This window comes from Palaemon carinicauda, chromosome 4, assembly GCF_036898095.1.
Source record: "Palaemon carinicauda isolate YSFRI2023 chromosome 4, ASM3689809v2, whole genome shotgun sequence".
Taxonomy (NCBI): Eukaryota; Metazoa; Arthropoda; class Malacostraca; order Decapoda; family Palaemonidae; genus Palaemon; species Palaemon carinicauda.
The window spans coordinates 84,046,495-84,064,800 of record NC_090728.1 but is presented as its reverse complement, the minus strand read 5'-3'; the positions used below and the strand labels follow the sequence as shown (position 1 = coordinate 84,064,800).

The 18,306-nt window shown below is 40.4% G+C and overlaps 1 protein-coding gene across 1 annotated transcript; it reads left to right on the top strand.

The window, feature by feature from the left end:
- The first annotated feature begins 7,195 nt into the window (after positions 1-7,195).
- Positions 7,196-9,355, top strand: LOC137639548 (uncharacterized). Its single transcript, XM_068371814.1, has 2 exons — positions 7,196-7,985; positions 8,289-9,355. Exons 1-2 carry the CDS (start codon positions 7,196-7,198, stop codon positions 9,353-9,355), a joined length of 1,857 nt encoding a protein of 618 aa, XP_068227915.1.
- Positions 9,356-18,306: the final 8,951 nt, after the last annotated feature.

Below are 18,306 nucleotides of genomic sequence, written 5' to 3'. Positions count from 1 at the left end.
TAATTAAAACTTTAAAAAAAAAACTCTTATACTTGTTTATCACCACTTCGTCTACATCATTTAAAAGACTAAAAGAACCTTCAAGTGCTATTGCATAGATTGTGTTTAAATATATTAATTAGTGAATAGTACTTGTGACAAACCCCCTTTGAAATCACTTTGCTGCTCATAGCCATGTACATAGAAATATAAATATGCTGTAAGGCCTAGTTACAGGATATTGAAATATATGATAACAGATTAATTATATTGGTGAAAAAGTATTTTATATTAAGTGACTTAAAAAATTATAAAGTAAACAGCTCTTAATTTTTGCTTCATAAATGCACATTAACAGCAATGCGGACTTTGAGGTAAAAGAAAATAAATTGATTTCAAAACAAAATTCCATCAGCTGTACAGAAACATTCAACCATAACAGTACTCAATTGCCAGGCCAATTCCTCATCAATATCTTTCTCCTTCCTAAGGTGTTCCTCGGTTTCTTTCCATGCATGGAAGGCTTTTCTGTGCCAGGTTATACCCTCATGTATAGCTATTTGCAAACAATCCTTCCACTTCCTGCCACCATTATATCCTTCTGGTATTTCAAATTTGGACTTTGAATTCTGTGGACTGTGTGAAAATAGAATGCAGCAAAATCAATATGCTGCCTTTTTGTATGGCGAGTAGAGCAGCCAGGTTCTTTTAATGGCCTCACCTTTGCCATCTGCAAGTTTTTTTTATAGAACCATGCTTCGGTCATTTTTTTACCCTTCCTCCCAGAAACAAAAGGCTCTTTTGAATTTTGGAATTTTTCAGCTCCAATAGTTATAAGAGTGTCACGAATGTCCAACGTCAAATGGTCAAACGGAACCAGACCAAAGTCGCTTCTCTGAATATACTCAATTTCATTCTTTGCACTTCCTTCACATTTGGTTTCTCCTACATCCTCCTCAGTCTCATGATCACTAGTTTCTTTCTCTTCCCTATTAGACCCAGTCTTAGAATCGTCCAATAAGTCCTTATCCTTAGACTCCTCTTCGAACTCTTCCTCATTATCTTCACATTCGCTCAACTGGTCCTCACTCCTCTTAGTCTTCACAATAAAGTCTATCTTTCTCTTAAATCTTCTCTTTTTGTACTCGCTCCCGCTTAACCGAACTCGCTTTGGTGGCATAGCTTAGGATAGCTATGATAGCTGGTACTAAAGACTGAAAATCTGAAAAAAACGAATAACCATACTTAGTTTGTACTAAGTAATATTTATTCATAGCAATAGTGGATTGCTATGAATAAATATTACTACTTTTTTCAACGCGACTAATGTAAAGTCGAGAGCAAATTACAGACAAAAACTCAACATGTATATTCAGAAACACTCAATTGTTGAACCGCTCAAATGGAGTAATAAACGCGAAGGACACACTCCCTCTCTACCACATAAATTCCCGGTTCACACAACAGCCTAAAGTACTAGATACCCTAAAATCAACCTATGTATACTACATCATTCTAAACTAAATATAAATTCGCCATTGTACCAAAGGTGGCAGGCTTAGCCGCCAACGAAGCTTCCATAACATCATCCATCATAAATGCTCTATATTTGTTTGTCACACTTCTGAAGCTCTTTACCCATTACCTATGTGACTTTATCGACATTATCAGTGATTCGTCACAAAATATCCGATAACAATAGATATACGGTACCGAAAGTAGCAGTGAACAGGCTGTCTCGTCATAAGCTGTCAGCTGAGCTTGGATAAACAGAAAATGTAAAAGAAAACGAATATATTTAGAGGCAAACATTTTCAAGTGCATGATTTTCCTTGTCAGGATGATTGCAAAATGAAAAAAAATCGGGGAAATATTTAAATTTTTTTTTTTGGTTTTAATGGATTCATTTCAAAAATCATAATTTGCGGTAAAAAATTTCAAAGATTTTATCTTTTAACCCGCTAATTATTATTATTTCAATCTTGTGGGGTGGCAAGTCCAGGCTATTTTTGCCACCCCAGGGCCGACCTGCTTGATCTTTCCAACACTAAGGACATGCAATAACTTGCAAAAAACTGGATCCTCAGGGGTGAAAATGATGTCATGAGTTTTCTGAGTTTTCTAGCCAACCCTTGGATAAACCTATTCAAACCTAGCAAACAAGAACATATGTTCATATCAACAGGGTTTGTTGTTCCTCAAGATGTTTGTAAAGACCTACTGAATGCATATCCAGAAGGATAGGTGGTCTATCAGAAGTTCATAGAGCAAATGCTACAAGATACCCCAGTGAAGCAGTTTTACAATTCTCTGCAAAAGCAAAGCCTCAAAACCTTAAGCAACCTGACAAAGAAGAAGCGATCATACAAATGTGGCCCAAAGCAAGTCATCCTGAAAGCAGATCTAAATCTGCTTGCTCATATGATCATAATTGCTCAAAGGAGTTATTTTGATATGAAGGAAATATCTGCACATCCCTTTGGCCCTATTCCTTCGGCATTGGCCAATCCAGATGGCACACTATGCAAAACTTATAAAGCAGCACTAGCAACAGAGCTACAAAAAATATACCATCAGCGGAAAACATTAATTCCCAAGAATGTAACATGTCATATTGATGGAATGGGACTTGTTCATAATAGTTATTATGAACCACAAAACGTTTGCAGATATCCTCCTGTCAGTTATCATGATACGGGGACTCAGATAGCAGGAGAATTAAAGTGGTATTGGATGTCTGCAGGAAGAAGTCAATCAAGAACTGTGAAAGACTGAGGCAAAGTGGAAATGATTCAACTAGTACCCAGTTAAGAAATATTGCCCCTGGACATTGTGTGCAACAATGGAGAAAGCTACTTGGGTGTTCTTCCAACAAATACCTTCCCATCAAAATCATAGTCGATGCATGGAGTCAGCCTAAGAACAGTTCTAGATTGGTTGGCAAGGAGATATTTGTCACATGCATAGAAACATGTTTCATCTACTGGCTCAAAATAACATTTACAGTCTCTACAGAAGTGGAGGAGTTGGAGTCCACTCAGGTGGAAGCAGATACCCGGCTTCTCCTCCATGCCCATCATGCAGCATTGAATGGGGTCCAGTCACTTAAAATCATTGCAAATAATACAGATGTCCTGGTTCTGTGTACTGCTTTCATCCAAGTTATTGTATGTCCAATGTACTAAAAGAGTGGCACTGTAGCACACATTAAGTATATGGACGTACACAAGGTTGCAAACGTACTAAGGAGGGAAAACTGTGAGGCTTTCATTGGTCTTCATTCACTGACAGGATGAGATTCCATAAGTGCATTTGCAGGGCGTGGCAAAGAGGCTGCTCTGAAATTGATAAACACACATCAACGATACAAAGATACACTCAGAGACCTAGGAAAAAATGGAGCATTACGCAAGAACTGTATCAGAAACTTGAAGCATTTGTTTGCCACTTGTACAATGCCAAGGCTGAGACAACTATAGTCATTTTTTTTTTCTGTTAATGAGGCAGATGTACACCAACTCGCACCTACTGATCTATGTCTTTATGCTTAATATTAGAGGTGATATTTATGATATAAACTCACATGTTAGAACTTAACTTTATTGTACTTAGCAGGAATACAGCAACAATACACGCCGACATCTGGCGGTGGCATTAGAAATCATGGAACTGTTGGTAGCGTCCTCATACAATACAATTAATATAACAATTACTGAATAGTAATTATTAATAATATAAAATCTTTCTTCTTTTAAAATTGAATTTACTTGGATGGATTATTAGTTAGAATATTACACTGAATTTGTTTTGATAGGTTATTGGGTAGGACTATAATCAGCTGTAAAAGTTATGGACCTTCAAAATATTGTGCACTATAATGGATATGTGGTTGTACCTGTTCAAAACATAAAATCTTCACTATTGGTATAAAATTAGACATGCCATTCAAGAACATACACAAAATTGATACGGTTCATAATCATAATACTTAGAGGGTAATTTATTTCTGGTTGACCTTATTTGTCTGTCACTTTCAACTTTATTTTCCTCTTTCACAGGAGTTTCAATTTCATTACCAATAAGGTCAATAGTTACTGGTTCATTTACCTTGGGAATATGCACATTAGAGGATTGTCTATTCATATCTGTTGTACATGTTATAATTATTATATGATCCTATTTCATTTATGTGCAATATAGGATCCTATTTCATTTATGTGTATTGTGTCGTCTATACATTATGTGCATTATAGGATCCTATTTCATTTGTGTATTGCGTCGTCTATACATTGAAGCTCATTTGTGAGAATGTAAGCAAATAGTGTTTCAGTTTGGCAGCTCATTTACTCTCTGCGTATATGGTACAGTATTATTGTCTATAGACTTTAGCTAAACTTTATTATCTATTATATGCTAGCAGCAAATGGTTCATTAGCTAGCTGTGTATATTGTGAATTTATTAACTGACTCACATATGCTATTAGGTGTCAGTGTAATTTCATATTGAATTTATTTTGACTGCCGATGCAAATGCCATTTTATTTCTCATGTGCTATCTTTCATTGCAGATATTATCATTGTCATGTGATGCCTTCCAAGTGATAATAAACATTCCATGAACAAAAAGTGAATCTTATTTATGATAATATCAGTGATCTTGCTACATTACAATGCCTGCTGTACAATGCCCCATCGACAATTGCAATTATGTGACCCCCGACCTGTCTGATGCCATTGTTGCTGCCCTACTGACCACCCATTGCATAAACCACACAGCTGCTGCTCGACCAGGTGCTGCAGCACAACATGCACAAGTGGAAAAGGTTAAGAGGCCTACCATCACTGCCCCAGGAACCACTGAGGAATGGTCATATTCTTTAATAAGGTGGGATGAATATGTAAATGCCACAGCCATTAACGGGCAAGAAGCTGTTGTTCAGCTCCTAGAGTGTTGTGAAGATCAATTGCGTAAAGATGTGACTAGAGCTGCTGGAGGCAGCCTCCTCGCAAAACCTATTGCCGAAGTCATTGCTGCCATTCGAGCCCTAGCCGTATATGAAGAAAATGTAATGGTGGCACGGGTCACACTCCATAATATGAGGCAAGACAGAGACGAACCCATCCGAGCATTTGGAGCCAGATTAAGGGGGCAAGCTGGTATATGTAAATTCCTCCTAGATTGCCCTTCCTGCGATAGTGAAGTGAATTATACCGAGCCAATTATTCAGGATATCCTTATCAGTGGCACTGAAGACCAGGAGATACAACTCGACCTGTTGGGTAACACAAATCAAAACATGACACTAGAAGAAGTTTTTAGATTTGTAGAAAGAAAAGAAGCCGGTAAACGCTCAGCGTCTTTATTCACGGAATCCCCAAGCACTGATGCCTCAAGTTCGTACAAAAAATTTAACCGAACCAGGATTGTGAAGCTCGACTTAAATAAACCTGCTTCTGATGTGAGTTGCTCTTATTGTGGTAAAACAGGGCATGGCAAAAAGGCCCCTGCAAGTTTCAGAAAATCAGAATGCCCTGCATTTGATAAAACATGCCTTTCTTGCAATAAATTACACCATTTTGCTTCAGTTTGCAGGAAGAAATCACCTCAGGCAAGTGGAATACAATTACATGCTGCAATCCAACCTGAAGATAATGCTGTGTTTAATGAACTTTGTTCTGTCACCACATATCATAACAACTCGTCCATTACACTTGATCACGATCAGTATGACGCTATGTCAAAATCATGGATTAAAAGGCCCTCTGGGCCCCAACCATTCATTAACCTCAAAATATCCACGTCCACAAAAGACTATTCCCACTTCGGCTTCAAACTTCACGCCCCACTGAAAGCAGCAGAGGCTCGAGTAATGGCGGACACAGGCTGTGAGTTGTCTGGCAGGTATCCATGCTCTGAATAAACTTCACATCAAGCATTCTGATCTGATTCCAGTTAATATCTCCATGAAAGCTGCCAACAGTAAAGGCATAAATATTCTAGGAGCCGTTATTCTTCGCTTTACAGGTACCAACAACAGGGGTAAATTGGTTGAAACCAGACAAATCACCTGTCACCAACAACTCTGACAAGATTTACTTGAGCAAAGAGGGCTGCATCGCCTTAGGTATAATCTCTTCCACCTTCCCCTGCATTGGCGAAGCGACACAGGAAACATCATCGACTAATATTCAGACAGAGGAATGCTCATGCCCCCAGAGACAACTCCCCCCACCACCACCCCAAAAGTTACCATTCGCTGCAACGGAGGCTAATAGAGAGAATTTGCAGAAGTTCCTCCTAGAGCACTACGCATCCAGCACTTTTAATACATGTGAACACCAAAAGCTACCCATGATGTCAGGACCCTCGTTAAAATTAATGATTGATCCACATGCTGAACCAGTAGCGGTACATACCCCTATACCGGTTCCCCTTCACTGGCAGGATGATGTAAAACAAGGACTGGACCAGGATGTAAACCTAGGAGTCCTCGAACAGGTGCCCATAGGCGAGCCTGTCACATGGATGGGCCGTATGGTAGTTTGCGCCAAGAAGAATGGTAAACCACGTCGCACAGTAGATCTGCAAGCCCTCAACCTCCATGCCACTCGCGAAACACACCACGCACCATCCCCTTTCCATCAAGCTCGTGCAGTGCCAGCAGGTAAACGTAAAACCGTCTTAGATGCCTGGAATGGATACCACAGCGTACCGCTACGGCCCGAAGACCGTCACCTAACAACATTCACCACACCATGGGGCCGCTACAGGTATTGCACGGCCCCACAAGGATACATAGCTTCTGGTGACGGCTATTCCAGACGATACGATGAACTGGTCGGTCATATCCCGAACAAAACCAAGTGCATCGATGACACGTTGCTCTGGGCAGACAACATAGAGGAGAGTTTCTTCCAGACAGTACAATGGTTAGATATTTGTGGTCATAATGGTATCATTTTAAATCCTGACAAGTTTGTTTTTTCAGCTAACACTGTCCAGTTTGCGGGGTTTGAAATCACACCAGATTGCGTCCGGCCATGTGAGAAATATTTGTCTGCAATACGCGATTTCCCCATACCAAAAAACATAACCGACGTGCGCTCCTGGTTTGGCCTCATCAATCAAGTCTCTTTTGCCTTCTCTATGACCAAACGCATGACCCCGTTTCGTAACTTTTTGCGCCCTGGCAACCCTTTCTGTTGGGACAGACACATGGACACCCTTTTTGAGGAATCCAAAGATCACATCATCGACGAAATCAAGAGGGTCGTCCAGATCTACGATAAAGAAAAACCAACATGCCTTGCTACCGACTGGTCCAAATCAGGCATTGGGTTCTGGCTCACCCAAAAACACTGCCTGTGCACACCAACCCGGCCATTTTGCTGCAAATCGGGCTGGAAAACCACCTTAATTGGGAGTAGATTCACACACCCAGCAGAGTCTCGCTATGCACCCATTGAAGGAGAGGCCTTGGCTGTAGTGGAAGCCCTTAACAAAACCAGATTCTTCGTCCTTGGATGCCCTAGCTTGTTCATCGTAGTGGACCACAAGCCCCTACTTAAAATCTTTGGTGATCGATCTTTTGAAGACATCTCCAACGCTCGCCTTCGAAACTTAAAAGAAAAGACACTACGATACCGCTTCGAAATGGTCCATGTTCCTGGTACAAAACACAAAGCAGCTGACACGCTCTCACGACATCCCACAGGCAATGGTCCTCCAATGAAACTACGTTTGCAGGACAACATCGCATCCATGCACTCCTGCAGTGATGAGATAAAGGATGATATCGACTCTGCCCTGCAGTGTGCACATGTTACATCCCTGCAAACCCTTGGCTCAGTGACGGGGGACAAAGTTCAAACTGCAACTAACAGCTGCCCGGACTTTCAACATCTGATCTCACTGATTGAAAATGCCATCCCCGAGACTAAGAATGACGTACCACCGCATCTCCACGAATACCATAAGTTCCGCCACAAATTGTATACTGTAGACGGTGTAGTCATCTACAAAGACAGAATTGTGATCCCCCCCCCCACTCTTCGTAAACAAGTACTCCAAGCCCTTCATGCGGCTCACCAGGGAATCACCTCGATGACAGCACGAGCAGATTCTTCTGTATTTTGGCCCGGCATCTCTAAAGATCTCCAAGACACACGTATGAACTGTTATCACTGTAACCGCATTGCACCTTCCCAACCCGCCCTTCCCCCACATCCACAAAACCCTCCTGCCTATCCATTTCAGCATATTTGTGCCGATTTTTTCCACTACAAAGGACAACAGTACCTCGTTGTAGTGGACAGGTATTCAAATTGGCCTGTCATCGAACGTGCAGCAGATGGTGCCACTGGGCTTATCAACAGTCTATGGAGGATATTAGCAACATATGGAATCGCAGATGAGCTTTCTTCTGATGGTGGCCCAGAGTTCTCTGCAAAAATTACTCAAGATTTCCTTCAGGCTTGGGGGGTCGACCATCGTCTTGCCTCAACCTACTTTCCCCATTCTAATTATAGGGCAGAGGTCGGCGTTAAAATACCGAAAAGACTGCTCACCGACAACACTGGGCCCACAGGAAACCTGAACATCGATGCCTTTCAGCGCACCGTCCTTCAATACCAAAATACCCCTGACAAAGAAACCAAAGTTTCTCCAACTATGTGTATCTTCGGAAGGCCCATTAAGGATTTCATCCCCATCTTGCCAGGAAAATACAACCCCCATCCCACTTGGAGAAGCACGCTCGCACAACGCGAGGAAGCACTCCGGAATCGCCATATGAGAATGGCTGAGTACTGGACCGAGCACACAAAGCGGCCCCCGCCATTGAGAGTTGGCGACAACGTCCGATTCCAAAACCAGACAGGCTCGAACCCATTAAAATGGGATAAAACAGTCGCTGTGTCCGAAGTGCATCAATTCGATCAGTACATTGTCAGGGTCGATGGCTCTGGAAGGACTACTCTTTGCAACAGACAATTCCTGAGGAAATACATCCCTGCTATTCCAAGACGACCTCGATTAACCATTGGATACCCAATTCCCCAGCACGAGAAATCACTTCAACGCCCATCACCGCCACCAGAACTTGATACAGAACCGCACTCTACTGATCGACTGGAATTGCTATACCCTGCGCCTACATCTCCCACAGATGCCACACCACCCCCATCACCACGTCCTCAAACTCCCATAACACCTGTTCACCACCCACAGGCACCTGACGCAGCACTACATGATGCACACCCTGATGCTTCTCCTGATAATTTCTTTCAAGCTCCCCCAAGTACCCTTCCGGATCATCCTCAGAGGCTGCGCAAAAAGCCTGCCTACTTGACTGACTATGATTGTAATACGTATTGATTCGTTTTTGCAGACCAATACTTTTCTACCCCTTATTTATCTTAATGATAATATATTTTTCATTCAGCTATGCTCCATAGCCACATAGCTAATATGCTTTTATAAAGTAGTTTTCATATATTGCTCTAACATGTTCAGTTTTGTTTTTGAGTTTTCTTATTAGTACCCAATAAAAACTTGGGAGGAGGTAGAGGATTGTCTATTCATATCTGTTGTACATGTTATGATTATTATATGATCCTATTTCATTTATGTGCATTATAGGATCCTATTTCATTTATGTGTATTGTGTCGTCTATACATTATGTGCCTTATAGGATCCTATTTCATTTGTGTATTGCGTCGTCTATACATTGGCACTCATTTGTGAGGATGTAAGTAAATGGTGTTTCAGTTTGGCAGCTCATTTACTCGCTGCATATATGGTACAGTATTATTGTCTATAGACTTTAGCTAAACTTTATTATCTATTATATGCTAGCAGCAAATGGTTCATTAGCTAGCTGTGTATATTGTGAATTTATTAACTGACTCACATATGCTATTAGGTGTCAGTGTAATTTCATATTGAATTTATTTTGACTGCCGATGCAAATGCCATTTTATTTCTCATGTGCTATCTTTCATTGCAGATATTATCATTGTCATGTGATGCCTTCCAAGTGATAATAAACATTTCATGAACAAAAAGTGAATCTTATTTACACATCACTTCGGGTTTCTTTCAACTGAACTCTCTTCTTTCTAAACAGCTTGCCTTCACTTTCAATTAGATAAGACCTATCATCTAATCGTTCCGTAACGAACTTTTCCTTTTACGCAGTCCTTTTTGCCTAAAACATAAGGTTTAAGATGTACATTATCTCCTTCATGCAAAATACTTGAATCTTTAGCATTTTTAGCATAATAGAATTACTCTTGGCATTTTTATTTTCTTTTCCTTAGCCAACGGTAAATTTACATTTTGATTTTCAAGTAACTTAGATAACAATGGTAATTTGGTACGTGTGTGTGTTAAGATTGCCTGACCTTGTGTAAAACACGGGCCGTAAAGGTAAGTGTTCTGTCTGTCTGTCTGTAAGATTGCCTTACCTTGTGTAAGACACGTTGTTGTTGGGGTATTAAAGCCAACACTTGTTGTTGGCACGGGCCTTTCCCTTGATTGGCCCGTAGGTGATCTGTAAAAATTCTAAGGTGATTGCATTAAATGGAAATTTGAAAAGTTTTTAGTAGTAGAAAAAGATGTGGATAGGGTAAGGATGATGGTGGTAGTAGTAGAGGGCCATCATTTCTCGGATAGTGGTAGTTTGAAAATTGGGGGTGTAAGGCTTTTGAAGATTAGAGAAAAACGGTGCAGGTGGGGTTGTCCAACCCTTTACTCCCTAGGGTCCCTGCAGAGAGATTTTTAGTGGTAGGTTAGTTGAGAAGTTAAAGGGGATGATGTGAATAGAGCCTTACAATGAGGGGATGAGATGGTGCATGAAATGATGAGGTCCCACCTTGGTGGAGGTAGTGTTGAAAGCAACTGTGCGTGTGCGTCTATACTTTCGACAATTGCTTTTGCCAGTGTGGCCGCTTCTTTCACGGCCTGTGGTGAGTTGGTGTCTACAAGTAGATCACCTCGTAGCTGTGCTGTTTCTCTGCATTCTAGTAAATAGTGCAGGAGGGCGTGTTGTGGTATGACATCACAGTGTTCACACGTTCTCTGGATGTTATCTGCGAGTTCCCAGTTTGCTTTGTATCCCAGCCGGAGTCTGTGTATACATACAGCCTGTTTCCTTGGGGTGTGTCTGTCTATGGGTGGAAGTTCTAGTTCTGTGGCCCATTTGTACCATGTGGCAGAGGGAGAGCCATTCTCTATCCTCATGTGTAGTTCCTTGATTAGGTTGTCTTTGATCTGTGTCTTTATTTTGTTTTTGATTTGTTGCAGTGCAGGCTGTATGTGCACCTGTACATTGAGAATGTATTTGGTGCTTTTGGCTAGTTCATCAGCCTTTTCATTCCCTGGTATCCCTATGTGACTGGGGATCCAGTTTAGTGTTACGAGTCTGTTCCTTTCATTATGTTGATTTAAGAGGATCTTAATGTCCGCTATCAGGGACTTGTTTTCTTTGTTTTTGTCCTGCTGTAGGGCTTGCACTGAGGATTGTGAATCAGTATGAATGACTACTGGTCCCTCCTCCTTTTCAATAGAGTACTTTAATGCTTGCTGTATTGCAACAAGCTCTGTCTGCAGGGTGGAGACATTATTAGATGTTCTCCAGCAAGCTGTGAAATTGCAGGAGTGAACTGCCGCTCCTGCTGTTTGGGTTCCAGGATCTACTGTACCATCAGTATAGTAGATCTGTGCCCCTATTGTCTCTACAGAGTTTATAGCTGCTTCTGCTGCGTTTCTAAGTTCCTCTATTGTGCAGTTTTCTTTTGCCCTTGGGAGTTTGGTGTAGTTGAATTTAGCAACTTGTTTTTTCCATGGTGGAATGTGTATTGTACTCTGTGCTGTGTCAGGGTTTAGTTGTAGGATTATTTCTGTTAGGCCAACTCTTTTGATGTTATTGCTATGGTCTTTGCCATAAGAACTTGGGGTTTGCACTTCAGGATGTTTGGATAGTTCCTCTCTTACTCTCCTTTTGGTGATTGAGTCTCTGTCTGACAGGAACATCTTTGTAACTATGCTTGCATTTCTTAATGCAATTCTGTCCTCAAGGGTTGGTAGTCCAGTTTCCAACCTTAGGTTGCACAGTCTTGTCCACATTGGGGCTCCTAACATGAGCCTCATGGCATTGTTTTGAATCACTTCAATTGTGCTTTTTTGTAGATCCGTTAGCCCTAAGAGTGTTGGGGCGGCATAATCTACTAAAGATCTGGAACAGGCCAGATAGTATTTCTTTTGGACATGCTCATTTGCTCCTTCATTGAGCCTGCTCATATATCCCATAGCTGTATTTCTGGCATTTGTTCTTTCCTTGAGATATTTTATCTCATGCTTGAAAGTGAGTTGTTTGTCTATTATTACTCCCAGGTATGTGTATCTGTCCACCCATTCTAGGGGTTCCATTCCTATTGTGAGTGGTTGTACTGGGTTTGGGGCTTTAATTGTCATTGCTTTTGTTTTGTCAATGTTTATTTTTAGTCCAAGCTCATTGGATTTGTGGCTGGTGGCATTGAGTGCTCTTTGCATTTTTATTGTCCTGACTGGCCCTCGAGCTATTACACATACGTCATCTGCATAGATAAATATATTTACTCCATCAGGTAGCTGAAGTGAGGCTATATTTTCCATGAGGATGTTGAAAAGGGGGGGGGGGGGGCTTAGAATTCCTCCTTGTGGCGTGCATAAGATGAATTGCTTTATATCAAGAGTTCATTCCTGACCAATAGATACATTCTCTGGCTCTCCGTAGACAGCCCTAAATTCCTATATGTGCTGAATGGACGACCTGCATTATCTTATGTCTAAGGTATAATGGAATGACTATTCTATTACTCTTAAAAATTAACCCGTCATGGACTGAATACTCATCCTTGGTATGACTATAGGCTTTGACTACATTAAGTACCTTATCATTTCCTTTCTTTCATTGTTCGTTGTATTGTAGTCAACAATTCCTGTTGGCACGGTCCTTTTCCTTGTTCGGCCTGTAGGTAGCTTGTAAAATACAGAAGGTTGGTTGTTAAATAAAAGGAAATTTGAAAGGTTTTTAGTTGTAGAGACAGATACGGACAGAGGAAGGATGATGGTGGTAGTGGTATGGGGCCATCATGTCCCGGATAGTGGTAGTGTGAAGGGGTTGTAAGGCCTTTGAAACGTAGAGAAATGTTGCAGGTGGGGTTGTCCAACCCTTTACTCCCTAGGGTTCCAGCAGAATATTCTCGTAGTAGAAAAAGTTATGGAAAAATACAGGGGATGATGTGTATAGGGCCTTTCAGTGAGGGGATGAGATGGATTTTGATGAGGGTTTCAGGGGTTATGTTACCGGAGTGGAGGTAGGTTTGAAAGTAATTATCTGTGGATTTCTATGTTTTTTGACAAATGCTTTTACCAATGTGGTTGCAGTCTGCTTGGTGTGTTGCGAGTTGATGTCCGCTTGAAGGTTACCCCAGGGCACCCACTAGAGAGTTTTGGGGTCCTTTGACTGGCCAGACAGTACTACATTGGATCCTTCTCTCTGGTTACGGTTCATTTCCCCTTTGCCTACACATACACCAAATAGTCTGGCCTATTCTTTACATATTCTCCTCTGTCCTCATACACCTGACAACACTTTAGATTACCAAACAATTCTTCACCCAAGGGGTTAACTACTGCACTGTAGTTGCTCAGTGGCCAATTTCCTCTTGGTAAGGGTAGAAGAGGCTCTTTAGCTATGGTAAACAGCTCTTCTAGGAGAAGGACACTCCAAAATCAAACCATTGTTCTCTAGTCTTGGGTAGTGCCATAGCCTCTGTACCATGGTCTTCCACTGTCTTGGGTTAGAGTTCTCTTGCTTGAGGGTACACTCAGGCACACTATTCTATCTTATTTCTCTTCCTCTTGTTTTGTTAAATTTTGTATAGTTTATATGGGAAATGTTTATATTAATGTTACTTTTCCTGAAATGTTTTATTTTTCCTTATTTCCTTCCTCACTGGGCTATTTTCCCTGTTGGAGCCCCTGGGCTTACAGCATCCTGCTTTTCCAACTAGGGTTGTAGCTTAGCAATAATAATAATAATAATAATAATAATAATAATAATAATGATAATAATAATAATTGTGGTGTCTCCCTACATTCTAGTAAGTAGTGTTGGAGATCCTGTTGTGGTGTAATGTCACAATATTCACAAGGTCTTTCATTGTTTTCTAACATCTCCCAATTTGCTTTGTATCATTTCCTTGTGGCCAACCTTTTAAGATTAATGACTTTAAAATTTGCAAAGTCTCATCCTGGTCTTTCATAATTAATTTCATAGAGACACTTTTCTTATTGGCAAATAATCAAGCATGTTAACTTGCTCAAAATCACTTTCTTTATAATTATCTAATGGAAAATAAGATCTCGAGAGTGCATCATCCACATACATTTCCTTACCTTTTTTATGTATGATTTCACCATCGTATTGTAAAATGTTAAGCAACATTCCTTGCAGTCGCTTGGGAACATTACATAAGGGTTTCAAAACAATGCTAGCAATAGGTTTGTGATCACTCTCAATAATTACTTTACGCCCATAGACATACTCATGAAATTTTCTAAGGCTAAAGACAATAGCGTTTCCTTTTCTATTTGTGCGTACCTTTTTTCCGTTTCTAATAAAGCACGGCTAGCAAAACTAATTGGTTTACCACATGTAACAATACTGAGCCTAGCCCATTTTGTGAAGCATCACACTATATGACAAGGTCTAAGTTAGGGTCATAGTACTGCAGTATTGGAGCATTAGTGATTAGCCTTTTTGACTCAATGAAAGCCTTTTCTTGTTTTTCCGTCCAATTCCATTAGGTATTTTGATGAGTTTATTTTTCTATTGGTTCTAACACCTCAGATAAATTAGAAAGGAATTTACTTAGGTAATTGACCATGCCTGTAAACTCTTTAACACCAGTTACTTTGGCAGATAGTTTCATATTCAGGATAGCTTCCACCTTTTTAGGGTCTGGCATGAGACCTTTACTTGTGAATTTATGACCTAAGAAAGCAATTGCAGGTTTTCTTGATACGGCCTAAAACTTATTAAATTTTATACCCTTAGCCTGGCACCATTCCAAAAATTTGATTAGCTTACTATTGTGGTTTTTAACAGCTTCTTCATACGTTTCATCTACACCATAAATTAAGGCATCATCAGCAATACATACAACACCAAAAAGATTCTCAAGATTGAAGAGTAACTGTTTTTGGAAAATCTCACCACTAACATTTAAACCCAATGGTAGTCTGAGTCACCTGTAGCGACCAAAAGGGGTTTGAAAAGTGGTTAAAAAATAGATTTTTCATCAAGAACACAATGCCAATACCCATTGGCTAAATCAAAAGATGAAAAAACCTTTTGTAGAATGTCATCAATTACAGGGATAGGATGATGTTCTCTTTTCAAGGACTTGTTTGAAGCTTGTGGATCAATACAAATTCTTAAATCCTTATTTTTCTTTTCAGCTAAAACCATCCAACTCACCCAGTCAGTAAGTTGGTTAACTTTAGCTATTATTTTATGCCTTATCATCACATTTGTTTTCTTACGTACCTTGTTTTGGTTCTGCATTTGGGTCAGTCTAACACCATTTTGGAATGTACCCACATCAGTATTAAATACATTGTCATATTTATCAAGTACATCTTTAGTTGCAGAAATATTTTCATAATTAACTGTGATTAGTCACATTTGTTCTGATGTTCTTTTACCTAATAATGGTGTGCATTTACAATCAACAACAAAAAATTTAAGTCTGTAGTTCTTCCTATTCTGTGCAATTTCCAATTACTACCCTGCACTTGCCCTGAACCCTAACTGTGTCTAAAGTCCACACTTCTAGGGTAGTGTCACAAGGCTTTAGATAGACATTAGTAATTACATGAGGAATTACATTTACGCTAGCTCTACAATCTACTTGAAATTTGATTACTTTACCATTTAACTTCAAAATCAGCTTCAATTAACTTATCCGTTTTACTAGACACTTAAAGCAAATATTCACATTCAGATTCATCTGAATTACCTACATCAAACCCATTGTCATTACCTGCTACATAACTTATTTTTTACTTTTGCATTTAGCAGCATAATGATTATATTTACCACACTTTGAACATTTCTTACCATGAGCTGGACACTTTTCCTTACGCCATTCATGTTTTTCCAAACAAAATTTGCAAGGGTGCAACTTATTTGTAGGAATACTAGGCCTTCCTTCAATATTTTCATGCCTAGGCCTACCATCGTGGTCTGTGTAGTGTCTGCTACCAATAATGTTCTCCCTTCTAGGGTTTCTTCTCACTTTGGCAATGCTGTCATTGGTCTGGGGAGGAGTAGACTTGATGATGTCCATCTGCCTTTTGCTCGCTTGAAAGGCCATACACAAATCCAATGTCTTCTCAAGGGTGAGGTCTTCAACTTCAAATGATTTCTGACAAAGTTTGTCCTCAGTGCATCCAAACACCAATTGATCCCTCAGCTGCTTATCACGTTGGTTACCATAGTTGCAGTCCTTCACAAGAATTTTCAATCTGGTAATATAGGCTTCCTCAGTCTCTTCAGGTTTATTGTCCTTCTCAGAAGCAAGTAAATAAATCTCGAACAGTTGCTTGAAAGACTCCCATTAAACGGATTTTGAGCGAAGCGAAAAATCTATTTTTGGGTGAGATAGCCATGGCGTCCTGATGGAAGGTTCCTGTTTGGTAGCTTCCTTGGGTATAAGACTACTAAGATATTCCCAGAGAATTTAACCACAGGTTATCACAGAATTCTAACTTCTGGAGCGAGTATCTCAAAGGTTTCCCTTTAAGACATCGTAATACAACAGGGGACACGCATGTCTGATCGTGCCACATAGCTATCTTCACCCCGAACAGAGTTAATGCTTCGGTGTGTAAGGGCTGAGAACAGCTGGGAGCCGTTCCACAGCTAATCTCACTCGTGGCTACTACTGATACTCGAGACGTAAACAAACGGACGCCATTGCTCTGATGACGTCACGCCCGTCTTCATCCTGAAGCCAGTTGCTGCCCATCACCATGATACAATTGTGTAGGGTGGGAACAAAACTGGACGAAGTAGTAGGGAGGGTCCATCAGGACGCCATGGCTATCTTACCCAAAAATAGATTTTTCGCTTCGCTCAAAATCCGTTTTTTGGGCTCAAGCCATGGCGTCCTGATGGAAGAGTACCAGAGAATCAATGTATCGTGGTAGATTTTCCCCCAGTGTTAAGTGCCTAGGCATTGACAAAACAGCAAAGTAATCTTAGGTAAAGAACCATAGGAACGAAGTATCCTGCCCCCCATTGGTAGGAAGTTCCCATGGGCTATGCCGACGTCAAAGTGGTATTGAAGGGCTATTCATCCTGACAGAAGAACTTGAAGAACTTAGAGATGAAGCAGAATGTTTGATATTTGTATAGGAACATTCTGAATTAGACCAGTGGTGGTTGGGCACTGTGTATAGAGTTCATCTCTTGGTTATCAGAAGTAAGTATTCGTGTAGGAACCTTACTGAGACAGGGTGAATATAATTTAGGATTAGACATCTTAAATTCTTCATGACCATAAGAAAGGAGGAATAAATAAAACTATGACATTATGTATTTCATAGTAGGTAGGAGCTGAAAGAGACGCATAAGTAATAAAATAGAAATTTTATTTCACAATGCAGAAATTAAATAATTTACAGCAAAAGTAAAGTTCATTTACAGTAATAATAATGTACATAGAAGTAAAGGCTTGCTCTTGAATCTGAAAAGGAATTTCAGGATTAGTAGGTACTCGTTCTCGAGGAACGCAAGTCTTTAAACAACACATCATGCTCAAGGCATGCGGCACTTGTGTGACACTATGACATTTCACCTGGGATAAGAACAGTTATAAAAGCACTAAGTGTTTTTAGACATCACTATGAATCGCTCGAGGGTCAACATAGGCACCCGAAGAGTTAGAGTCCCAAGTAACTCACTGTTCTACGCAGAGTTAGGTGCAGGTTTCATAACACTACCTGCGGCTACCACAAAATGTTTGACTTCGTGCACTTGTTTCGCATAATGTTTAAAGAAAACTCGCGAGGACTTCCAGCCCGTAAAGTTTTTAAGGCTTTCAAAGTCCATGCTCTGAAAGAAGTTCAGAGAAGATGCCACTTTTCTAGGATCATGACCAGCGGGTGTACTGTTCGGATCCGCTCTGCGAATGAAGTAGGTGATTTTCGCTCTTAATTGTTTCAGTGACAGGTCGCTGCCCGATGTTTCTCCTTTGAAGAGTTGGCCTCCACC

Excerpts from the sequence above, each read along its gene's own strand:
- LOC137639548 (XM_068371814.1), top strand. The coding sequence starts at position 7,196 with ATGGACACCCTTTTTGAGGAATCCAAAGATCACATCATCGACGAAATC. Across the intron at positions 7,986-8,288 it reads CAAATTGTATACTGTAGACG|TGGACAGGTATTCAAATTGG; the intron begins GTGTAGTCATCT and ends ACCTCGTTGTAG.